This window comes from Temnothorax longispinosus, chromosome 4 (assembly GCF_030848805.1).
Source record: "Temnothorax longispinosus isolate EJ_2023e chromosome 4, Tlon_JGU_v1, whole genome shotgun sequence".
Lineage (NCBI taxonomy): Eukaryota > Metazoa > Arthropoda > Insecta > Hymenoptera > Formicidae > Temnothorax > Temnothorax longispinosus.
Genome location: NC_092361.1, coordinates 4838401 through 4864667, shown reverse-complemented (window position 1 = coordinate 4864667; position 26267 = coordinate 4838401). Strand labels below are relative to the sequence as shown.

General features: G+C 42.9%; 2 protein-coding genes across 6 annotated transcripts in view; both read left to right on the top strand.

Annotated features, from left to right (window-relative positions):
- The first annotated feature begins 324 nt into the window (after positions 1-324).
- On the top strand, positions 325-9922 carry LOC139811872 (quinone oxidoreductase-like protein 2). 4 transcript variants are annotated; one of them, XM_071776311.1, is made up of 5 exons: positions 325-7217; positions 7445-7625; positions 7897-8075; positions 9295-9429; positions 9515-9922. In XM_071776311.1, the coding sequence occupies exons 1-5, from the start codon at positions 6964-6966 to the stop codon at positions 9690-9692; spliced, it is 927 nt and encodes a 308-aa protein (XP_071632412.1). In that variant the 5' UTR covers positions 325-6963; the 3' UTR covers positions 9693-9922. The 4 variants fall into 4 exon arrangements, with proteins under 4 accessions (XP_071632412.1, XP_071632411.1, XP_071632414.1 ...); XM_071776310.1 differs by having other exon boundaries at positions 332-7217; positions 9295-9435; XM_071776312.1 differs by having other exon boundaries at positions 7154-7221; positions 9295-9435.
- Positions 9923-10484: 562 nt separating this feature from the next.
- The window catches only part of Heph (polypyrimidine tract-binding protein 1 heph), a 393209-nt gene continuing 377426 nt past the window's right edge, over positions 10485-26267 (top strand). For both annotated transcript variants that reach the window (XM_071776629.1, XM_071776622.1), the window contains exon 1: positions 10485-11280. In XM_071776629.1, coding sequence (XP_071632730.1) covers positions 11273-11280 — 8 coding nt within the window. In that variant the 5' untranslated portion in view covers positions 10485-11272. The remainder of the gene's footprint in view (positions 11281-26267) is intronic.

Below are 26267 nucleotides of genomic sequence, written 5' to 3'. Positions count from 1 at the left end.
CAACTCTATTTTTTTCAATGTAAAATTGTACGTTTTATTTTTTTATCCATAGGGTATTACGTTTTTTATTAAAAATGAAAAAAAAAATGTAAATTTGCGAATACGCAATTTATATCACAATGTAAATGTTTGTTTTGCTAAAATAAATATTGTAAATTGCAAACTTTATTGCAAAATCGACCGCATATAACAGATATATTTTTTCATTCACTCATATTCTCCCATATTTTTCTGCATTTATTTATATTTATAGTTTATTTAGTTTTTTCAGAATAATCACGATACATGAAATAATATGTGAAATTACACGATTTTGAAATACTTCTCTTTAATAAAGGACTTATTTGATATATAAATTTTGAAGATATTCGATTCTAATAATAAATAATGTAACGGCATACTGGATAATTTATTTTATCTCTACGATGTTATAAAACGGAAATATATTAAAGCGTGCTTTTTCCGCATGAGATTATTCCGACACGCATGGCGAGTGGCGACTGGCGAGTGAGGACCTTGCCGTATGAAGATATTACGCACCATGAAAATATGATGTGCTCGCATCATAACGTAGCTCCTGTGCGTCCTGCTCTCCTATCTTGCGACATATGAGAGATATGAATCGCCCTATCTACAACCTTTTCCTCGGTCGAGCCCTACCCTTTTGCATCCCTTGCGACAACTTTCTTATTCGTCGCTATTTATGTATTTATAGCTACCGGTTAATTCGATTAATTATTCGCGATGACTCTCGGAAATTTCGGTATCGGGCGCTTGCTCTCGCATAGTTATCAGTGCAAAAACTCTGCCTTAAATGAGCCACGCGTGAGTGCCATGGCTGATATTAAAATATCAAAGTTGGGAGAAAGAATGACACGCGTAATGTGCGTGACTGTCGCGCGTAACGTGCCACGCACGTTTCGACTATTTATTTTAATTAAAAAACTGATCGCGTTGTATTGGTATATCGTCCCAGTTGAGCTCTTCGGTCTTTACTCGAAATCGGCTATGCGCATAACAAATGGGTGAACAATGGTACAACGGCTACCTTCTTGCTTCGCGATAATATGTGCCTCTGGTTCGCGATTTCCCGCCCTGTCACCTCCTCGGTCCGTTTATTCTCCTGCTATGCCGATGTAACGGAGTTGTTTACACTGCGCATGTAATATGGCTTCGATGCGCTTTTCTCCCGTCATAATTCGCGTCCCCGTTGTCCTTCGCGCCTCGGGTCATCGAGATCTCGGCGAGCGTCTCGGTCTCTTCGATCTTCGGCGCCTTTTTCGATCGCGCGCAATGCACGTCTCGGGCCTCTTGTGTGTAATTTACATAACATTTATATCCGATCCGCGGGAACCGCGTAATGTCGCAACTAATTTCCTCGCGTCCGTTACACGCGACTCTTTCTCCTCGGGCGCGATGCCGTCGACGTTTTCGCGAAACACGGAGAGACAGGATCGCATTATCGCGAGGAACTGGAATGTCTGCGCGATACACCGTGGTTGGCTGGTGTGTCGCGCCTCGAAAATTCCCGCGGGACTGGAAAGTCCCGTTGAACGCGAGAGTATTAAACGGGCTCAGGTTATCGCGATACATCTCTCACCAGGAATGCATCTCGGCCTGAAGCTATATACGAGGAGGGAAACACGCCGTCCCCGTCGCGTGCGTCGTCGCGGCGAAGCTGTTACGCAAGCGAAAGGACAATCGTAAATGGAAGCTGGAGAGCGAATCGCGATACACGTCGGACCAGGATCGCAGCCCTTCGCGAAAGGGTAACGCGCTTCCGGTGAGCCCGAGGGTGCGTTAAATTTCCCCATAAGGCATCGTATGTGCTGCAAAATTGAACCACGCGTAATTGGTTTTCACGTTCATTGTTAGATATTATCTCTCGCGTTGCCGTTGAAGCTTCATAAAAATTAGATTAGAGATTGTCACCGAATAAATTATAATTCGATCTGTTATTTCGATGTAAAATGTATGACGCAGAAGCGCTTTTTTTCATCTCTGTATTATAATGCGCATGATGCGCGGCGGTTCTTCGTTCAGTCTATCGTCGGATAAAAGAAATAAGATCCGTTGGCGAGAGAGGGTCCGGCGAGGCGGTAAAAAGGGCTATCCGTTCTGTCCATACTCCGTTCCACCTCAAACCACAGAAACCCGATGATGAGATATGAAAAAAATGAAAAGTGATATCCGTGCTAACAGGAGACCATCATCGTCGCGGAGTTTGCCGGCGGAAAAGGCCGGCTTTTACATTTCTCCGAAATCGCGTTTTGTCACGTTTTACACGGGATAGGTATATCCAACGCGCCGAGCTTTATCGATAATTAACGAAACGTACGTTTGATAAGCATCGCGAAGTGTGTGTTTTGCGCTGATTGAACTGCGGATGTGGAATTTCCTTTTCTCGTTAAAAGTGACATTTCGCGATTTGTTATCCGTTGTAAAAAACTTTATGTAAAAGGTAAAAAAAAAAAAAATACGAGCTGGGAAAGGGACGAATCGAACGAAAATACATCGAGAGTAACGTCGAGCAGAGGCGGAGGATGCAGAGGCAGAAACGCGAGTTTCGACGGGGAGCTGCGGAGTTAATGCGCATTGCGGTGCGTGCTGCGCATATATGTGTGTATCGGTGCGCGGATTCGCACCGGGCGCATCATCGCGGTCTTCGCGGTGTTCGCCAGCGGGATCCACGGTGGCGTCATAATGACGGCAATTAGTTTCGCTCCATTGAGTTCTAAATGCGGAGACTCGGCCATCAGGGATGCAGAGCGCCCGAGGAGGCTCGAAGGATCCTCCGGCCGTCGGCGTCGCTCCGGCCGCAGGAACCGCACGGCGTGGCGCGGGTTCTCCTGCGGTTTCATCCTACTATCCTGGCCGCTGTCGCCGTCTTTCTTATTAATATGCTAATTTTACACGAACGTCCGGGGCAGCAATTATGAACGAGGATTCCCACGGGTCTTGTCGTCGCTCGCCGCCGCGCGCCGGTACCGCCCGGCTGGCGCCGCGCGCCGTTGACGTCCGGCGTCGACGTCGTCCAGGGTGTTCCAGGGATTACGGCCACGTGTAATACGAAACACCTGCGATCAGGGGAGCATAGGACTATGCAAAGTGGACTCATCCCTCAGGAGCCACACCTCCGAGATGCGCGATGCGTATCTTGATGATAACGTTTGTTGTTGCCAACAAAGCCTTCCTCCGCCGCGTTGTTTGCGAGATACGTATATCCATTTCCGTTCACCAGCGGCACAACGGTCCTCGCGGCGTAACAATCGGATTTGATATAATTTCTCAGCTTCTATCTCTAGATCATTATTAATTTTAACGCACGCAACAAAGGAGTTTTAAGTTTTAAGTCTATTTTTCAAAAGTTGCGACTCGCTTGATGATTCTCCCAATGTTTTTCTACATTTTCTCTTTACAAACTTTTAATTTCGACAAATAAAATTCTGCAGTTCGAATGTATTTATTCTATAACGTTCCACGCAAATTGCCAATGCAACCTGATCTGCCCGCGTTGAAATGCAAATGTATATTGAGCCGACGCGCCTCGTGCCAAATGAATAAAGCACGCGCACGAGCGAGCTTAATTCTATTATCGACCCGCGCCTTGCACCGCGCGCGTTCCTCGGCGCGGCGTCCGCGTCCGCGCGTCCGAAGGGTGCGGACTCGTCCCTGAAGACGGTTCCAGAAAGATCGGGATCACATCAGGCCTCAGGATCGCTCATGAGTGCCTAATCGGCCGCCCTTTGTTAATCCCCCGGAGGGTAAAAAGATTTGCCGCTTCAGCGGCTTTGAAAGAAAGTGGGACTACCGGCCGATCAGGAGTGCACGAGATGATGGAGGCAGATCGGATGCGCGAAGACGGCCTCATGGGTTTCCCTCACTTAGCCTATGGCATGCTCGGAAAGGCAGTGACTACTCGCGGTTTTCAAGCGCGGACCAAGCGCGAGTGCTCGACGTGAGATTCCGAGGCGCTCGACGTGATGATACAGTTTTCTGTGAGCATTATCTATCTGTAAATAAACCTGTATGCTGGGAAAATATCTTGCTTCTATGGTACAGGCTTTCCCCGGTATCCGAAAGTATAGAGCGTTCCTATTATGGAATCTTTTAAACGAAGAAGCAATTATCATAGGAACATTTTTTTTGTTGCGAAAATCCTCTTCGAATTTTTTTCGGTTATTCTTTATGCAATCTAAAGTCAATTTTTGTTTCAAAGGGTTTGCTTTTAACGAACTATGCTTCCCGGAAAGAGTACATCGATTAAGAAATACTTTACTCCAACAGAATGTTTGTTCAAGATTTGTTTTAATAGAGATATATGATGTTACGTGATAAAATTCGTTTTTTTATTTTTAAGCAAAAATTGAATTGGCAACAGAATTCGTGAAAAGATTGTCTAAAGATTCTGTAGCGGTCTGTACGGTAAACGTGCCAGCATTCATATCGCGATGGCAGACGCTATATTCGAGCGGACGCGTCCGCCCATTTCCGCCGATAAATGCCTATACGGGGTGCCATTGCTGCTGTTCTCACTCAGCGGCGCGGCGCAAGATGACGACGCGGGATCCTCGTTTTGCTTCGTGACTCGTCCTATCGTCGGCAGCCATTTGATACCAAACTCAGACTGCACCCCATCAGGATATCATGAACGGCGTCGCGTATCATTTCAGTCGCGCGCACCGAGCATTAAACTCGCCCGTACGGTGCCGAATCAGTTACGGTTGAGCAGGTTCGAACAAATTTCGTCCTGGCGTCCAAGGATACTATAAAAAGCACGGCGGCCTCTTCTCGTTCGAGAGAAAGAGACGTCTCGAGTTTCGAGACACTCCGCGTCTCCCTCTCTCTCCCTCTCTCTTCAGCCCGATGATACGCTTTCACCGTTCCGCAAGATGGTTCACATCCACCACTTCTCGTGTGCACGGTACCGATTAGGATTACACGAGCGTAATTTCACCGCGACCGTAGACGCGGATGCCGTTATGTGAGTTTTTACAAACGGTGCGAACTGACTCGGCTGGCGATTAGGGGTATATAAGACCGAGCGACGATGGAAAGGGTAGGCCAGAGTGGCCCACACCCTTATTCGATCGGTCTAGCGTCAATTCCGTCTCACATGAACAGGAGAACATCTCGTGCGAGGGTAAGGTGGACGATAAACGGTGGCGCGACACAGGGAACAGGAAACGAGTAGGCGTGAGTTATGACGACGTCGTCGTCGCGCAGCTTAAGCGGCCGGGGCCATTAAGCTGTGCGTGTTCCACGAGCCGGTCTAGCTTGGGACAAACGCGAGAGGTAAATGCCAAAAGCAGCGAATAGATAAACAACCTTATGAGGATCTTAGGAGCGGCCAGAAGGTCGAACGCGCGCTAGAGCCAGCCCTATAGAGAGACCGAGGCGAGGGCTCACCTGCCTCTCACGAGAGAGTCGCTTACCTTGGGGGGTACGAGAGACTGGAGATGGTAGGTAAACCTGATGGCGGTTTTTATACAGGAAGAATGGAGCGTCGAACGAATCGCGAACCGCATCTGAGGCTGGTATTCATAGTCCGGATGCAGTCTTAAGACTGCCTTCGACCAGACGATCTTAAGATCTGATTATGAATATCGGCCTATTGTCTATTTCTACCAATTTAGATTAATTTTTATCTATTGGTTTACTATTTATCTCTTTCTAACTCTTAGAACTAGAAAGAAATAAAAAGTAAGTTAAACCAAGATTAAAATTATAAGACCGTCATAGGAAGCATTGAGCTATCGCAAGTTTCAGAAAAACAAAAGATCGATACTTTAAAACTAGATTTTACATTTTTATAGGATTGAGGGGATTGAATCCCTTAAAATAATAGAAGATCTAGCAAACTTTTATACACGCTGTCATAGATTTTGTATTTTGCAGAAATATTTCGGTTCGCGAATTTTTATGTGGCGATATTTAGCGATCATTAGATTAGAAATCTTGTCATTTTTTACAAGGGAGATGATCACGCGCGGAGAGAAAACGTAAGTATGATCGATTGGCTATGCGATCGTCTTTTTTCCGAGCGACCTGAAAGGAGGAATTTGCAGGAAACTGTCTATAGACGCGATAACAGGTTATAAATTATGAAGTTGCTCGCTGAGCCGCGAGCTGTTGCCGAGAAAAGTTTCAAGATATTTATGCGATATGGTAAGCTTGCCACATGTTTGGAAAGAATTCGGAAGGTGGTGGAGCCAACGCGGAGCACGCAAACCGGAAGGAAACTACAAGCTGCGGTACTGCATGGACCACGTAATCTGAAACTGGAGTACATTCCCGAAGAGGCGACTCAGAAAACACAGGTTCTTAGAAGGAAAACGTTCTTCCATGTGGTCTTTCTCCCGACCATCTTAACTGCATTATAAAATATTCAGACAGCATGCTTGAAAGACGTCTTACAGACATCTATAAGACATCTTTTAGATATATGTGTCTAAAAGACATTTAAAGCCGTCTTTAATAAAACGTTTTTATTAAAGTTTCTCAAAGAAACTCAATGTTTTCGCATTTAACTCGAATCCATCCAGCCACACTTCCCTTCCTATATCATTGCGGATTAATCGCTACTTCCTGCTCTCCACGCGGCATTGCAATTTCTACGCGGAATTAAGATAGTCGTACTGGCAAAATAAACCGCCAGTCTCTCGGTGAACTTTGACGCCGCTCTACGCGTTGCAATGTCGCGACCAACGCGGCCTAATCGCGGAATTTCATAAGGCGTCGCGGCGATACCCGTCGCTTCGCCTTGTGAAAATCTCGCTTTCACTTAAGGATCGATTCGCGATCCGAGCATGAAGGTTAAAAGTCGCCGGACTGAAATTCACACAGCGAGCGATAGACACTTTCTCCGCCCGCTCGCTCCCTCGCCGGCGACGCGCGCCGTTCGTTCTCCTCCGATCGCGGGGATCCTTCGTCCTTTCTTCCACGCGAAATTCGCGAGGTGCAATGCGTTTCGTCGAAAGGTCCGCGTGGACGTGCGCTTCTGCGGGCTCACCGGAAGCGACGTGCTCCTCTGGCGCGGCGAACACCGCAGAACCCCGGAGCCGGCCATGGTCCTCGGTTTCGAGGTGTCGGGCACGATTCTGGAAATGGGCAGACTGGCACACGAGAGGACAGGCTACCAGATGGGCGAGGAAGTCGTCGTGCACAACTATCCCGTCTGCGGCGGTCTCGCCGAGAGCTGTCTGGCTCATTACAGAGTAGGTAGGGCGTGTTTTACCCTGAAGAGGAGAGGCGTATCTCAATTCGTATACATATATGCTTCAGATCCGTTCGCGGATACCGCCGTGAGACTTGTAATTTGTAAATACCGTACACCGTGTCGGTTTGCGCACGCCGACTTTCTTCACGCGCGCCGCGCATTCCTCCGGGATCGGGTCCCCGCTGAGAGAATAATCGAGCCTGGTAAATGTTAGGACGTGTTTAGATTAATGAGACGGGTGTCTCTGAAAAACGCAGCGGCCGTCACGGACGATTATTTCTCGGCGTTACTGGCGATCGGACGTCGAGCACGCATCCAGAGAAACGAATGCCTCCTTGTTAACGCGAGACACTCGCACTCTGCTCTCGCCGTCATCGATCTTGCCACTCGAGTCTTCGGAGCGAAAGTACATACCTATTTCAATCTCATTATTTTCATTACGATAAACGTATAATGAGAGACAAGAATGAAAACTACATGCTTCTTTTGGAGAATATATCATACTTGTCTATGAATGTAATGACTGAGATCAAGTTCCCATTGCACGAATATATGTATATTTCTTCCTGTAAAGCTACTTATTATATTTAGTTCGTTTTAATTATTTGTTTAATTACTTTGCAGGTAATTAATAATTACTCAAAAAAGGCGGAATTTTCTATCTCTTTCCTTTACAGCCGATAGCTCTATGCGACGATGCAAAACGAGCCGAGTTGTGCGCGGATCTCGGCGCGACCGTGATACGCAGAAGCGGACATTGCCTGCCGTACAAGTTGAAGAAAATCGGCGGGAAGGAAGAAGTGCGCGTGATGATCGAGACCGAAGGCGGGCCGTGCTTTCGGAACGCTATCAAATGGTGAAATCACGCATGCCATGTTACGAGACTAGATTACGAGGTTCCTTTTGATAGTCGGAGGTATAGCAAGAATCGCGATTGTGAAACGGAAGTTAGAAACGTGGAAAGTAGATCGTCCGAGATGTTAAGACTCGCCTAAAAGGACACGTTTGCGACTTTCCAGGCTAATCGCGAACATCAGCGACGTGAACTTTTATATCAGACATCAGACTATGCATTGGAAATCGTGGATTGCAAATTGAAGATTAGAATTTCAATCAAAATCAAATAATCTTATTCTTAATTCTTTTTGTTAACACGTTGAATGTTGGACTTTTAATTCGCTCATCTCTACGTCTACGTCTTGGAATGAAATTTTCAATATTAAATCCACATTTTGACAAAATATTATATAATGTGATTGAATTGTGCACAATTATCATAGTACTATTTATTACTTATTAAACTATTATTTTAATATTAATTACATTTATAAAATTATAAATGTTATTTTTACGAGTTTTATACATTTCTATGATAGCGTTGGTCAATCGGTGGCATTAAATGTGTTAGATTAGGCTCTGCTTGATTATATAAATTCTAATTCGCGAAATGCATTAAGGCTGATATTCATAGTCTGATCTTATATGTCTTCAGTACGATCTCGAGACGCTGTACAGTCATTTCATTAGTTGGATCGAATCTTAAGAGAGATCGACCAGACTTATTACACTGTTAAATTTGGAATGTCAAACTATACCTTTGAGTCATTTTTAATCATTTCTGTAGGTCGCCACTGTTCCCACTCAATATATCGTTAATGAATGTAACAATTTAACTAAAACAATAAAGTTAAAATAATACTGGTTTTTGTTAAAATAATAAATTTCGACACATATGGTAGTTAAAAATAACAAAATGTTATTTAAAACAAATTAATAGACGGCGATACGATTCAGGCGCGGTACGTGATGCACAAGTAAAGAAATTAATAGTTACAGAAGTAACGAATTAAAATGTATATGATATACATATACATATACATATATATATATATATATATATATATATATATATATAAATGTTATTTAACTCAAGGTGTTGATTTAAATTTCATCCTTTAATATCCTTTAACAATAAGACGATCTTGAATATAAGATCGAATTATAAATTCCGTCCGTAGTCTTCGATACGGAGTTACTATACTATACATGGCGCATATATGTATCTTCTTTTTTAGCTTGGAATACGACGGTTTGGTCGGTGTCCTCGGTGGTGCGCGAAACAAACGATCTCTCGATCTTTCCTTCATGCCAGCGAACTGCACGATGTTTGCAGTTGCCGCGGAGCATTACAAAGTCGCCGACGCTTTAGTGTACAGGTCGACATTGTATTTTTAAGAGCCAGACGATCACTCACACAATTGACCGAGTACATAACCGGAACATGTTTCCCTGCAGAGAGACCATGCAGCATGTGTTGGACTACAAGTCGGAATGCGCGATTCGTCCTCGGATCTCAGCGATTTTCGGCCTGCACCGCGTTAACGATGCGTTCAATTATCACGCGACGGTGCCGAGCGGGAAGGTATTGATCGACATGAAGGATCGTGATCGGCTGACTCTTTGCGAGCCTTAGATACGTATTTGGTCGATCCATTCTGTTCAATAGGCAAATTATCAGTCGGCGGCTCTTTTATCTTGCCCGCGATAATTTCCAAGATGGCGTTAGCGTACGGTACCGTTTCTCGATCAGATCGCGTTTTTATCTCATCGATATATATAAGAATAATGTTTGCGAATCGTTATCGGGAAGCTTGTATCTGATTTAATGAGCAGAATAATAAATGTATACATTCCTATATTTAAGACTATCGTTTTTTATCATCTCCAAGCCTGATAATTGTACTTTTTTAAAACTTTCTTTCGAAGTATAGTTTTCTATTCGTTTCCTATCAAATTTATCAAATGGTATTACTTACGTGATTATTAAATATTTCGTATGTCCTAATGTCCTATAGCTAAATCTATAAGTCGGTGCGTGCCCTTTATTGCAATCTTTATCAACGATCAATCAATATTTTAATTATTCCCAAAAAGCTTTATGTAGAACTGTTGATCTTTAATATAATTCATCGCCGAAATCTCAACACGATCGTCAAGATAAAAAAAATTAAATCTTTAACTCGCGAGAGTTCATCGGTTGTAGATAAAGTGGATTTCCGCAAGTAGATTTGCGTGACGAATTAAAAAAAGATCCATGTAATAAAAAGATAACAATTACGAAAACCGATTCGCGTTGGACGCTCTTGTCCGATTTTCGGCTTTATTTTAATTTCGTCACGTCGCCGGCGCGAGAGACGCGCTCCGCCGCCGCGAGATGGCGGCACGGTGCGCGAAAGGGTCGCGCGTCGGGCGCAACGATGCACGGTGATCGTGATGCACCTCGCGGCCGGCGCAGCGCCGAGAAAATCGAGCGCCAGCGCGTGTCCGCTCGCGGTTCCGCGGTTTATACTCGTCGCGTTGTCAGGTTGTCACGGCAAAGTAGACCTCCCCCTCCGCGTTCCCGGGCGTGTGCCGGCGGATATCGCGAGCGTGTATCCTCGAGCGTGCGGTCCTCGCGGAATAAATCGTGTGAGGTACGGATTCGGGTTCGTCGCGGAAAATCCGACCGACGCGACGGAGGGATCGTTGTCGTCGCGAGTGCGGCCGTCTCGTAACGTCGCCGTCGCGCTCCTTTCTCGTGGCCCCTCGCCACGCGGCTGGCAACGGCTGGTCGAGGGAGTGTGCAGAGGCAGACAGACGGAAAAGGAAGAAACGCGCCGAGGGGGAGACGGGCTGCTGCATCGCGCCGCGTCCACGTCGCATCGCGTCACGTCGCGTCACGTCGCTCGGTTTCTCCTAGTCGCGTGGTTACCCGTCATCGTCGCGTCCGCGGTCGATCCACCGTCCGCCCGTCCGTAACGCGCTCGCTCTCGTCGATATCGTCGTCTCTCCGCCATATCTCGCGACCGACGACGGCGGCGGTGGTGCATGCAACCTGTTGTTTTCTCTCGCGGCGCGCTCCTCACCGCCTGCTGACTGACACGCAGCCGTGCTGAGCGGCGGCGGCGACCTAGCGACGTGCGGCATCCGACGTGCTGGCGGCCGACCTAACCTCGCGCCAGTCGCCGACCTGGGAAACGCGCCGGCTCGTCAACGCTGGGAGCTGACGGCAGTATGAACGGGTAAGTTCACACTAGATCTAGATAGATGATAAATGGAATAGTTTCGTCGTAAGATACAAGCTCGGGAGAGGGAGAGAGGAGGGAGAAAGAGGGAAGTGAGAGTGACAGTTGAATGTACGAACGTACGGGCGGACGGGAAAGGGAAGAACGTAGTCTCGGTATATGTCGGAATGCCGGAATGCTATGTTGGAGTTGAAGAGAGAGGGGGAGAGATAATGCATTGATTTGCGATTGTCCGTAGAGCGAGAGAGAGATTATCGGAAGAGAAAGAAAGAGCGATAGAAGGTATGGAAGCTTTTCTTTGTTATGCATTACTTCTCTTTTTCTCTCTTTCTCTCTCTCTCTCTTCCTCTTCCAGCTCTCTGCCTTTGTAAGAGTACACGTGTGCAGCTGGTACTCCGTCTGCCCGTGCTCTGTAATCGCGTGCAGTTCGGCGAGGCGAACGAGAAAAAGAAGAGAGCTCTACCGTGGAAAATTAATTAAGCAACGCCAGAGTCCTTTAATCTCCGACGATTGCGATATAACGGCTATCTGATATCGCTCGTATGCGTTTGCTCTTTTACAAAAATAAAAAAAAAAGAGAAATATCCTTTGACCCGGTCCTCCGTGATCGTTCTTCAATAACACAAAAGCGAGACGCGAGCCGTGCGTTGATTAAGCGCGAGAGACGCGAGAGACGCACCGCGCGCTGATAACCCGCGAGGTAATAATTCCTCGAATCGTTTGTCGCTCGCCGCGAGCGCGCGACTTCGCATCGGTGACGCCCCAGGAATGGGTTTTCGGAGCCGTCCTCGACGCGGAAATCGAAGCTGCGTATGTACGTCACAGTTGTCACACACGGTGTGTTTATGCGGAGCTCTACGCCGGTGGTGCAGGTGGCTCCCGGGCGCAGAGCCCTGCCCCGGAGCTTTTAGCCGTGTTTATGAAAGCAGCTACGCGCACCGGCTCGGCTTTCGCGCGCGCGCCACATTTTATGAGTAATATTCGATTACACCGCGCAACAGTATCCAATACGTGTCCGACGGCGTATTATTTGCCGCGCGCCGTCGGCGTCCTTTTTGCCGGGGCGCGAGCGCGCGAGTTAGCGCTCCCGTAACGCCGCTCTACTTATATTTCATCGTTGGATAGAGCGGATAGAGCGCGCACCGTGAAACCGCAACGTTTTCAGGGTGAGCTCAGGTTTAACGGGCTTTCTCCCTGTATTTTGGCTTCTTGGATTTCCTTCCTCGCGTCTATTTAACTCTCGATGCGTTTATTCTCGATTGTCCGATAACGTCATACGCGAAGTTTGTATAAGAGAAAATGGTAATTATTCAATACTAAGAGAAATAAGACCGTGATATTATGATGTGCAATCAAATTAGAATAAAATGTCATTTACGGTCCGAGCTTGGATCTTATATAATTACTAGCTTAGTTACTATTTCTGAGGTAATATTTTTTTCGCAATAAATTCCGTAGTTATTTAGATGTTTATGGCTTATAGCATCAATAAAATGGAATTGATTTAATTACGGGGGGGGGGGTGGAGAGAAAGGATTTTAATGTTCCTCAGCGCGCAGTTTACTAATTGTAAGTTGGAAAAAATATGTGTACATATACACACAAGAAATAGTAGTATTAGGCTACTAACAATCCAAGCTCGGAATAGCAGTTTATTCTAATTTGATGGTAATTAAAAATTGGTTTTTCCCAATTTTGGTATTTTTTTGCGGCTGTCTTGACAAAAAGCTTTGTTGTGACTCCGATAATCAATCGGAGCAGGTCGAAGAATATGTGATCTACCTATTTTTTCAGGTCAAACAGTTATTAATTGACGTATATATTTAACTCTATACTTCAAACTTCATTTTTATTTTGAAGTATGGAGTTAAACACACGTTTATCGTGTGTTTAATTAATATATTTATCTAAAATATAGCTTTTTACCTTCTCCCCAAAAAACGCTAATTGAGAAGTTCCTAAAATTCGTAAAAAAATAGCTTTTCTATCTCCCTCGTACGATTCTTTAACTTGACAACAAAATACACTCGCAAAGAAAAAAAATTGAAAAACTTTAAAATTGGGGAAAGCTCCAATTCTAAATAATTACTAAACATACGGACAACACCGAGCTAAAAGAATCTAAAGGAAAAAAAGCAAACGGAATTGCGCGAAGAGGACACACTGTATCGTTAAAAGTTTTATTACACGATCTACCTGTTTTAGTGTTCTCTGCAGTTCTACATAAAATATAATTCTCTATTGATCGCGCTTGATAAAAAGCTCGTTTCGCTTCTAAATCGGTATTCCGATTTCAGCAGCTGCCGATTTTAAAATTCGCATTATCGGGATATTAAACGGGAGCGCGTTCGAAAGAATTGTACATTTAAGTACCGCGCGTTCGTCGACACGTAATACGATTAGCACGAATCATTTATATCATTTTTTTCCCGCCCGAAAAATTATCGAATTTCGATCGCTTTCAAAATTTAATCCTTTCGCTTGCCGAAATAACAACGTAGCACAGGGCGTATTTATACACAACGACATAGTATTATGGTGTAAATATACAAGGTGAAGCATTGCCATGGAAATAACAATATGAGGCGAATCTCTGATTGGTCGTCCACTGCGCAACTTTAAGAATGCTTCACCTTATATATTTACACCATGAGTCCTGCTTGATTTTGCACGCAATCTCGTCGACGAAATTTGCGTGTGTCACGCTTGTTTTCTCGCGAATCGGCAACGCGCTCGATTTCGCGGATCACGCACCGTCACGTGCCACGTGCAACGGGCTTTAAACCCTTCGGTCGGTATTCGCGACCGCGCACGTGGTAACTCCTTCCGCGCGAACAAACGAACGGGTTTTATCAACCCACGGTCACGTCGGCGCCTCGGATTCGATCAAGCGTTTTATTTCGTACCTATCGCTGGACGATAAGAACTTTCTTCGCTTGCGATTACTCGCAATTTTTTTTTCTTATCACCGTGCATACTTTACACACACGCGTGCACCGAGCCATGTGAAACGTGGCGAATTAATTAATCGAGCGCTCTTAGTTTAATTAAGTTGCCACTCGTTTCGCCGTCGTAATGAATAATTGACCGGCGTTGTACCGCCGTCAGAGAGTTTATTATGTCACGGCGACCGCTATATTCGTTTCACGTGGGCAATGCGAAGTCGGAATTAGATCGCTCTGAGAAACGTGCAGCGAGATGCTGAAGCCTGGCAGCGATCGGGCGGCCGCGTGGATCCGCGCCAGGGAATGACTCGCTTGCGATTCGCTTCATCTGATTCCTCTCTTCGTTGTCCGTTTCGTTCTCTCGTCTAACGTCCTGATATGAGTCGATACGAGTGATATGAGTCGAAAAAAAAACCTGCCGTTGCATGAAGTATCCGAATGCAGTGGGTCGGCCACAATGCTCACAATGGCGAATAGCGCGAATTTCCTCGCAAATCTGAATTTCCTCGCAAATTTTTTTGTCGCACCAGAACTGCTGAGGCGACTGTATTCGGGCATTTTGTGCAAAATCGTGTCAGATTTCACGTATTTTCGCAAGACGCGGCTTGCGGAAACGCGTAACGACCGAATGTAGTTTCGTAGAAATGTCTCTCGTTACGAAAGACACGACTTCGTGCATTATGAATTGGCACATTGCCGATGAGTCGGCGATAATGTCTTTATACCGTGTCAATATATACTGATTTAGATTGCAGTTTTTTTCCGCGAACTTGGAACTCTTTAGCTTGCTTGCTTTAGTCGGAATCGGTGTTTTAAAGATCCATCTACATTTCATATAATCTTTATACAAATCGAATAAGAACCGTTTACCTCGCCAGTCAATAACTCACCTAATTAGCAGTAAAGACTTTAATCGACCCTTACTAGCTATCATTATAATCGTCATGACGATACGGCCATTGATTTTGATCAGTTAATCGTCAAGACGTTTTCGACCATGAATTTTGGTTCTTCTAAATAACTGATGTAATTTTTATACATTAATATATAAATATTACAATATCATTGTGTATAAGAATTATTATTTGTCGGAAAAAAACTCATTAATAAGTTTCTTAATTTAATCATTTTATATAATTGTAAACTTATCGAAAAAGTGGTTTGAAAATCGCTTGACCTTCTACTATTAAACTTATAGTGTCAAATTATACTCATTTTGAGTCATTTTTAACCATTTTTATAGGTCGTCACTGCTCCCACTCAATGTATCGTTCATTTAATTAAAACAATATTAATTTAACTAAATCAATGGAGTTATAATACTGAGAAATAATAGAGAAATAATACTGTTTTGTGTTAAAATAATAAATTTTGATACACATGCTAGTTAAAAATAACAAAATATTATTTGACTCAAGGTAGATATTGGTTTAAATATCATCGTTTAATATTTAACAGTGTCATTGGACTCATTGGGACCTTGATCTATCATTGTCTAAGAATGACTAAGACAAATATTGAATTTAACGAAACAGTATTTCTTTTTCGCGCAGTTAAATAGTTTTTTTCTTTGAATCACTTCCAGTCCAGTGTGCATACGCACGCTGCAATAAAAGGATTAAGCGTAAAGGGTAAACAGTACTTGAAGAAAGAAATTATGCTGAAAAACGCGGACTTTGTTAACGCGATTCGCGCGTTCTTTCCGTGCAATGGACTGTTCTTTTGTATCGTAGTATAAATACATTAAATAGGCCAGTCATTAAAGATAATCAATTCACTTTAATTAGAAAAGTTTTCAAACTTTGATGGAATATTGGGTGAGTTAAAATAACAATAAATCTCATTTTGTAACCATCCCCGAGATTCAGATCATGTTAAACATTGCAAAAAATGTTAATTTATTATAACTTTGCGAAAAAAATTGCAAATGTCCTGCAAACTTAAAGCAATGTCTATTGCAATATTTTCCACAATATGTTAGATTTGCAATCTATTTCGAAGCACGCAGCATTGAAATTTTTTGTAAAATAACGTTTTTGTTTGTAACTTGAAATAAACAATTGTTCTACCATTGATTAAAAAAATATATATTGCGTGCAACATAAAAGGTTGCAAATTGTGAAAAATATTACAATAGACATTGCTTTAAGTTTGCAGGACTTTTGCAATTTTTTTCGCGAAGTTATAATAAATTAACTTTTCTTTTGCAATATGTTTAACATGTTCCGGACCTCGGAGATGGTTGCAAAGTGAGATTTATTGTTATCCCATCGCAGTTTGAAAACTTTTCTAATTAAAGTTAAATTTTCGAATTTTAGTGTCTTTACTGACTGGCCTAAAACGGTTGTTGAGAATACTGTGTTCTATTCCCGTCCCTTTACAGTAGCCTTCTTCTATTCATTTCCATCCTGCATAAACTGTTATACGTTTCGGAAGGTCAACCCGGACGTTATATTAAATTCGGATTCTTGTGAAAGCAGGAATCTTACAGTAAATTCAACTATGGAGGTTCAACTATGTTCCCGAGTATGCAGAATCGCTCTCGTGTCGACCGTCGTCCAGTCATGTTGATCTTATGTATGCAGTGTCGGCCGCGTTATTAACGTGCGTGAGGACTAAATTAACGTGCATGAATACTGGCAGAGGCTCGCCACCCATCTTCGTATCTGATATTATGTTTCACTGCGGCCGCGTACGTGCACGCGCGCGCGCGCCATCGATGCAGCTGCGATGGGCTGGTGGCGGTGCTCAATCAGGCAGTTCGGGAGAATTATTAAATACGAGCTTTCGCGGGACGTTGGAACATCCGTTGCGTTAGGACGCACTTTGGTGCCATTTGCTCGCGATGCATCGATAGGGGGTCTCTTACGTTGCATAAGCGCGTTTCTGTCCCTGTCGCGGTAAAATTACCGAGTATTCGTGTCGCGGAAGTGTTCTCTCTCTCTCTGATTCGCGCACGTGCCGCACCTGTATGACATCCGCGGCGTCTTGCCAAAGCGTGACTTATATGCGACTCGCGCGAAGAAGAGATCCGCGGTGAGGGTCTACGCGTGTAAAAATTCGCTCGAGGTTGAACTCGTCGAGCTTTCGTCGCGCATCACGATCTGCTGCACACTGTCGCGCGAATAGCTCGACAATGCTGCAATGTTGCATTATTTATTCATTCTGTAACTTTTTGACATCTCAACGCGAAGTGTCGATAATTCGTGAAATTAACGGAGCGAAATCGAGGGCGGGCGGAAATGTCTAATCGCGAATTCCTAATTTAGAATCTGATTAAACCTCGATCCTCGCTACAACGCCGTTGTATCATTCACCGTCGTTAACTATACTATCATTTCGTCACGCGAGCCTTACGCTGTTGCGTTATACGCCGGTACAAGCCTACCTTGCGTGCCTGCGCTATGTATGTACGCGAGAGTGCGTGCCGCGCGAGTCAAACTTTACGCATCGTCACAGCAGCTTCATAGAATAGCATAGTGAATGCATAACGCCGCCCGCATACGGTGGCGAGAACGCGCCCGCATTTCGCCGCTATCGACGCGTTCATCGAACCACGGCGGTGTGCACACGGCTCTCTGTCACGGGTAAATGCTTATCGGGCCTGTAGCGCTCGATGATAATTAAAATAGACAAGACTCGCGGTAGCGCAAATATCTCAACCGCCCATCAACAGCCGTCATCATCGTCGGTGATTCCCCCGCGGTGATAATCCCGTATTTAACGACGCTCGTGTCTTTCCGCGAAATGCTGCTTACGGCGAGATAAGCGTCGGCCAATTATTACGCGCGGTGAATTGATAGTCGAGGAATACGAAATCTGTCTCGTCTTTCAACTTCATGCACGGCGCACAATTTTTCCCGGGAAAGATATACGAGCTTCTAGCGCGAGCATTGCTGCTGATGGCTGGGAAGGTATAAAAACGAATACCTCTCCTGCTCGCGACTTAATTTTTGAAAATTGTAGCATACACACACACACATAGCCTCGGTGCATTATTTGAGTAGCCTAGGGAGTATAGATAATACGCCTCGTTTTTAAATAAGTTCTGGAAGAGAAGAAGCAAAAAATACTGAATAAATCCGACGCTTATTTAGGAGTGAGGATGCATTATTTATTTAGAGCAGCTGCAGGGTACACGTGCACTTGCCTCGAGTGTTTGCAATAATGAATTAACAATACTGTGGAATATTGCGCGGTGTTGCGAAATGCCATTATGGATTTAATTTCTAGTGCGGCTTAGTGACCGATTAACACGCAGCCACTCACTTTCCACCTTTAGTGCGTACGATATGCGTAATGCACAGTAAATATGTCGTTTCCGAGTACGAGCATTCCGGTCGGCATTGATCTTAACTTTGTTTTATTGTAAAACGTAGATGTGCCTGCACGATCTAAGAGCTCTGGATTTTATGCAAAGTGTCTCGAAATTATTGCTATACTTTTATTGACTATTATAGAGGTCAGGCGAGGCGAAATGTTGTTTAACGAAGGTGTTAAGTGGTGATAAAACTCGAGATCTTATTGAATTTTGCATAGATAAGAAAGGTCGAAGTAGCAAAAGTTGAACTTACTTCCGACCGGAAGTATTTTTAAGTTGCAAACGAGATGTCACATCTCTATTAATGACTAATGTCAATTTCTACCAATGTAGATTAACTTTAATCCTGGTTTAATTTGCTTTTTATCTTTTTCTAGTTTTAAGAATGAGAAAAAAATGAAAGGCAAGTTAAACCAAGATTAAAATTAACCTGTTTGGTAGAAATGGATATAAGAGACGATTGTTTAACCCTTCGAGGTTTAAACTATTTTTCTCAAATCAAGCAAAGATCAAGAATATTTTGTCCTTTTTATCTAATCGGCCGGTTTAACACGCATCAAAGAATTTTTATTGGTTGGAGGAATTTATAGAGATTTCAACAATACAATTTGTCGATTATAATGGCGTACAGGATTCGAATGCTTGAAGAATTATGTGATAGGCTAACGCAGTGCATTGTGTCGAATCATAACCAACTCAACATAGAACCGCAAAGGATTAACAATTTGAAAATTGCGCGTAAAAGTCCCACCGAATCAGAAAGATTGACTTTGAATTGGAAAGGATCGGCAGTTGACACTGATCGCGTTCAGGAAACACAAGGGTTGAGTGAGCGCTCAATGATTCTTTAATATGATTGGTTCTTGCCTTTGGTTCTTTTCCGGATCCAAATGTAAGAACCAATCATAATGAGCGCTCACTCAACAGTTGTGTTTCCTGAACGCGGCCACTGGGAATAGGTTGATCATTTTCACTGTTAAAGGTTAGAGGATGCAATTTAAACCAATACCATATGAGTTACATTTATTTTGTTATTTTTAACTACCATGTGCGTCAAAATTTATTACTTTGAAACAAAATAGGATTATTTTAACTCCATTGGTTTAGTCAAATTAACATTGTTTTCGTTAAATTATATGACTACATATTGAGTAGGAGCAGTGGCGACCTATGGAATAGTTAAAAATTACTCAAAATTGAGTTTAATTTAACCCTATGAATTTAACAGTGTTGAAACGTACTGTACAGCGACGAGACACGTCGCGGCTTCCCCACGATTTCTGGAATTCCGTGATCGAACGTGAATAATCGCACAGGATGCCCTGCGAGAGTAACGGCGAGAGCCGACTTTGCGTCTCCGCAAATGGCCGACGGACGACCGATGTCCGCGGAATTTTATTAACGGCCGTAACGCGCCGACGGCCCGATATTTGATGGTTATCCCGGCATCGATGTCGGGCGTGCGCTAATTAAAACTGACGCACCGTGTCCCATGACGCATATCCACGCCGTGGCGTGACGATGCCATGCGGCTTCGCATTTCGCGTTGACTTTACCTTGCACTGTCGGCCTTTTACTTCATCCTCGCAAGATCGTCATTAGACTATCGTATAATATCGAGCGCTAACCGACTAAGCTTTCCCGATGTAATCTGCGAAGACATCAAGATGTTGAAATCACTTACCCTTTAATCTTCAGGGTTATCACAGACCTGGAAAACTGAAAAAACTGAGAAAATTTAAATTGGTTAGGGAAAGCCTCGAAAAATCAAGGAAATATATAAACCAGCATTTTTGAATCATTTTTGCGTTTATTTCTTTTTTTTGTTTTCTCCTAATTCTTCTCTTGCGACGTTAATCAACAAAATAATTAAAATTTATATTTTATTCGGTGTTTTTTAATCGTCCTTTCCTTTTATAACAGCATTTTTTCAATACTCATTTATTTTTTGTTGATCTTTTGCATACAGGATTATATGACATGTCAAAGTTTGTGTTGCTCTAATAATACAAGTTCTTTTTTTTTTATTTTGCAATCCCTGCTTCTAAACGTAAACATTTAAGATTATACATATTGGTCATGGAAATTTCCCCATTATTGCAAAACTTGGAACAGTGAGAGAATTTCAAAATTTATTTTCTGTAGCAATCTTGATCTTATTCATCTGATCTAAAAAGAGTTGAAATTAATTTTCAATTTATAGTTTCGCAATAGCTCGATTCCTGTCTGCTGTATCTAGCTCAGAGAAATGGGATGATCTAAATTTTCGCATCTCAAACATCGGGAAAAATTTTCGAATGACCAGATTGACGTGTCACGTGGCGGATAAAAATATTTATGACGAATCCAATCCGCCGAGCAAGTCCTTATATCCGCTTCGCGTTTGGCTGGGCTCGGCGTCGCGAAAATCGTCATCCTGGGAGAAACGTCGTCGGTATAGTGGAGGGAATATCTCGACTCGACAAGCCGGCCCGATATTTCGATCCTAAGGGCACACAAAGCGCCACTCGAGGGTGATGCGCAAATGACAAATCGTTCGGCAAATAATAAATCGCGGAGACGGCATTCGGCCTGGGATTCGGAGGGTCGACAACAGAGGTGAAGCCGAGGTTGAGAACTTGAGGGTCGCGCGTAACGCAGGTCGACAAAATATTGAATATTCCTCACGCTCTTTGCGCTTTCGTCAACCAGCTAAATCGGGAAGATCTGGACGGAATATTTCGTTCAGAATTTGATTTTTCCGTGTGACCCACTAGGCTATATTGTGTTGGATGATCCTGGAGGAGCTTTTCGATACAAAGGCGTTATTTAGGGATCGGGAAGCCAGTTGTCATAGTAAGCAGAGAATTAAGAGAAGTTTCGAATTTCTTATTGAACAAAATAGGTAAACTAGTGATCATAGTAAATTAATTAGTGACAATAAAAACGTGGGCGAATATAGAATATGGAAAGATGGAAAAAAACTTGATTTCGACTTGTTGTTGATTAAAATTGGCCTGTAACGTTATTTCCCAGATTGCGTTTGTATTGCATATGTAAATTATTTACGGTAATTTACAAATTTTACATCGTTTTGAGCTAATTGTTAATATCTTGATGATTAACTAGTATACGCCAATGTAATTTCACGTGATTCAAGGAGCATATTCTTGATTATGATGTACCTATGAGGGCGAAGCACTTCCCTTATCGATTACAGCTACTCTGTCAGTAGTCACCCTCGGAGAACATCAAAATTCGAGAGAGATATCGATTCTGCCTGCGATCTCGCTCGCCACGCGTATCGGATTCGCTCGTTCCGAGCGTTTCCTAATTATTCCGCAATTTCTGCGGTCTAGCCGTAGGCAAGCGAGAGTGTAGATTCCTCTAATTTTCGTCGTTATTATGTTAATTTGGAATCGAATAGTCGGACGGGGTAAAATCGGATTTGCTCGCTCCGGGGAGGTTCGCGCGCAAGCGCCTCGCCGCGCCGTCGTTCAGCGGCAATGTTGGATTCTCTAATTTCGTTCTCTAAGGGTCCGAGAATTGCGCAGCCGCTCCGCTCGTGCTCGCGCGTGCTCCGCTAATACCGGCTTCTCGGGTTTACCGGGATTTGGCGTGCGATATTACGGTCCCGATGGACGTGAAATCGGAGGCGCGACGCCGAGGAGGCGCGTGAAGAGGCGCACCGACGAGAACCCGTCATTGTTCGTTTCATTAGTCACATGACTCTCGAAGCTCGGATGCGTGGATTATCTTTCTCTTTTTCCCTTTCGTCTTCTCTTCTTTGCGCAGATGAATGGAATTTCCGTGAAAAAGTTAGGAATTACCTGAAAACACGACACATGGTTGAATAAGTTTGTGTCTTTTTTGTATCAATTTAATTATTATAGCTGGATATATTCTGATATTCTCTCTGTAAAGAATCATACACGAACTCTAATGACTTCATTTTAATTATAGAAACTTGGTGTTGCAAAATTGCCATGATTTCTTAAGGTTCAACTGCCTTTCTATACAAATCTCAAATTTAAAGTTTCGTCAATGCGAAATTTATCGAGAATTCAATAAAAAATATGCTTTTATCATCTGTCCGCAAGTCCGAAGTTCAATTCCTGTAATTCACCTCGCGAGAACGTGATACCGCGCACACAGAGGCAACCTAAATTCCACCGAGTTTTGCCTCAAGTATCCGTGATGGAGAGATAGCGCGCGATACCTGGGACATATCCACAGTACACCCTTTGCTCCCTTCCGTCAGGCGGGCAGCGCCATTATGTGTTGCCCGGACGCGCGTACCCTTCGACCGGAAACCCTCCGTTGGGATTAACGGCTGGGAATGGACAGTTGGGCCGCGAACGAAAAGCCCGCGGGGATGGCGAAAGGTCCGCCTGTGCTCCACACAGAGAGCCCTCTTGATAGCACACGCGACCTCTCGCCGTTCATTCGTTTCAATTTCGATCACGCGATCGCCCGTACACAAGAGAGAGAGAGAGAGAGAGAGAGAGAGAGAGAGAGAGAGAGAGAGGAAACCGAGAGAGCAGGAGAGAGCAGGAGAGAGCGGAAGAGAGAGAGAGAGAGAGACTCTCGTTCGCGCAAGATTAACTTCGCACTCGTCGGGAAGCCAGTGGACGTGGGTAACGTGGTGACACGCAGAACGAGCGAGTTCTTTTCCGCGTGTCCGATCGATCAACCCTTCTCTCTCCCGCGAAATAATGAAACGCCATTATTCCGCGGATGGAAATTATACGAGGCTCGAACGCTCGGGCGTAAAACGGACATCGGTCGTAAATTGGATATTCGATATCATTTCCGGTAACACATAGCGCCGTGATTGTGTGACGCGTGCTTTGACATCGTCTCCACTTTCGTGGTCAACTTCCGTGGAAAAAAAAATGCAGATTAACATGAATATTGTTTAATCCTTTTTTCCTATTTTGAGAATAGAAATTTCACGATGTAACGTGAACGATGTACCTCGCGATAACGCGATCTCACGCGTCGATTAATGCGTTTATCACGGAATATCGAAACAAAAGTTAAAAAATTCATGTTACATTATTATATCGAGTACCCGGGATACGTGCTGAATAAGAAAAGAGAATTTAAAAAATAGAATGTCATCCGCAATGAGTTTTCGAATTGAACATTATCGATTTAGTGAAATAATAATGCCTCCCTTTTGAAATTAATAATTTGTAAAATGGCTGTACCGTGTACAAATTATTTATGTTACAAAGCCAATATAAAATAAAATTAATATTTCTGTTCAATTAATTTTAATTCAAAGCGAATGTAACCTATTTTTATATTTGCGCAGCTAAACACTAAAGCAACAGCGCATATAGCTTATTTTATTCCATAATTTATTCTATTTAATTTAATAAAAACATAATTTATTTGAATTTGTGTATCGATCGTTCGATATCTTCCAAAATATACAGACATGTAATTTTACTTAAATAATAAAGGATTTGATTCCCTATTGAAATTAGGTTTTTGTTGTACTAAATATTTTAAATAAATTTAAATTTAATCTCAGATAACGGGCGAACTGTAAATTTCGTGTATCTTGCATCCATTTAAAGCTTATCGATATTGCTAAATTTTCTATCAAAAAAATAGTATAGCTTGAGACGATAGCCAGCGCGCAAGTAAGTTATCCTGGTTATCTGTTGATGTAGCAATCTCACGGTCGATTAACTGCTAATTAATCGGTTTCAGCTTCACATTTGTTTCGTCCTCGTTATAGGAGAGATAACCTTTCCCCTCGTCTGTATTTCAATCTCTTTATCTTTTTCTGCACCTCTAATAAGACCTACGCTAACTTAACCACTCTCGTTAGAAATCAAGTTTGGATTTATGGTATAATCAGGTGCTAATTTAATTACTAATTTGTCGATCTAATATCAAATTAGCAGGAAATTAATATTGAGGTTTTACCATTACGTTAATGCAAATGGTTTTATATTAATGATTACGTTATAAATCAAACGTCGCCGCTGGTTATACAAAAATGGAAAACCATTAATAAATGGTTTAATAAATGTCGGTATCACGACGACAATGTGAAATATTTAAATCTCTCGGGTATCGAGTGTATTTCGATATGTTGTGCGTGAAGAGGGGGGGAGAGGAGGGGGAGTGGCCGTAAATCACATGATACCGCCTGCTCTTTGCTTTGTAAAACTGTATCGGCATTCGTTTTGGAGTACTTGCATCATTTGCTGTAAATTGAATCCTCTCGTTTGAAAAGTAGTTCTTTCATCTGTGCTGTGTGACGGTTCGATCGAAAAATATTGAGTATTAAATATTATAGCGATCTGCTATTGACTGTCGTGTATCCGACGACCAATCGAAGCAATTTTGACGAATATAAATCCCAATGGTTGCGTTTGAATCTGCGTGAATCTGAACAGCTCTCTCGTTAGAGACGTTATATGGTATAGCGAGTCGCGGCGGGTTTCGCGCGTCGAGCGAAACGAAGCGCCGTTCCGACGGATTATAATGAAAAAAGAGTTGACTGAAAGCGTCGACGACGAGCAGTTTAGCTTCGCGAGAGTTAACTCACTCTGGTCGAGCGTGACACGAAGTGCGGCAACCTAATTATACATCGTGCCGTGCCGTCCGTCTACGGTCGTATTAAAAACAAGGAGCGATCAGTATGCAAACGAGAGAGGCAGCCTCGTTACGTTCCGGGGGAAAACTGTGCGGCATCGACGCCGCCAAACGCGCCTTGGAGACTCTCCGCTCGTCGCGTCGCGGCGTCGCTGCGTGTACGCGTGATGCAAGTAGAGATGCGCGATTTTCAAAATTGTGTATCGCGATCTTCTCTTTAAGAATCGCAGTGAATGCGATCTATATCGCATTCCGATTTTTATCTCTTATTTTGAATTGTGCGTAATTTTCTACACTCAGAGAAAAAAGTCGTACCTGCAATTAGAAATTTGTGGACAAATTGCGCCTCAACTATGTATCATAAAGTTGTAATAACAACAATAAATAAGTTATATAAACTAAAAAAAATATAGTAATTTGTAATAAATCGTTGGATAAACTACAAAAAAATTAGTCGCATTAACGAAAAATATGTCGTGTATGTAAAAAGTATGTTGTAGTAACATGAATAATATTATTGTAGCGTGATATCAACTAGTTTTTGAAATATAAAGGAAACATAATTTTTGTAGTAAAGGGAACATAATTTTTAAAAATAAAAATTAAATGAAAAAGCACTGCATGAAAAATAAGAATTTATTGGTCGAATTTTTTTCTTTTTTTTTTTTTAGTTTTGTAACTGTACCCAAAATTTCCCCCGTTATATTATGTAATTTTAAATTTTACAACTTTTGAAACTTTTATTATCCTACATTTTGATTGTTTTAAATCGTAAAATTTTAAATTATATAATAGAACGGGGAAAATTTAAAATAATGTGTGCGATATATAAAATAACACGTGTGATTCAAAATTGCGTTTATGATAGAAAATTATGATTAAAGTTTTTACGAATTAATACACGGAAAAAAATAATGTATCAACAGCATCAGTGTTATTGGGATAAAATTTATTGATGCAACATCAATATTAATGAGCAAGAAACATCAGATAATTGTTTTAATAATTTAAATATTTGGTCCAATAATATCCAATTGAATTAACTATTTATGCGTGTGCGGCAGCCCATGACGTTGACGTTTAATTGAAGCAACTTCATTTTTTTCCCGTGTAAAGAGGAA

What these genes read in the sequence shown, in the direction of transcription:
- LOC139811872 (XM_071776310.1), top strand. Translation starts at nt 6,964, where the DNA reads ATGCGTTTCGTCGAAAGGTCCGCGTGGACGTGCGCTTCTGCGGGCTCA. An exon ending in CTCGAGTCTTCGGAGCGAAA is followed by an intron (nt 7,626 to 7,896) that starts GTACATACCTAT and finishes TTTCCTTTACAG; the next exon opens with CCGATAGCTCTATGCGACGA. An exon ending in TTTCGGAACGCTATCAAATG is followed by an intron (nt 8,076 to 9,294) that starts GTGAAATCACGC and finishes CTTCTTTTTTAG; the next exon opens with CTTGGAATACGACGGTTTGG.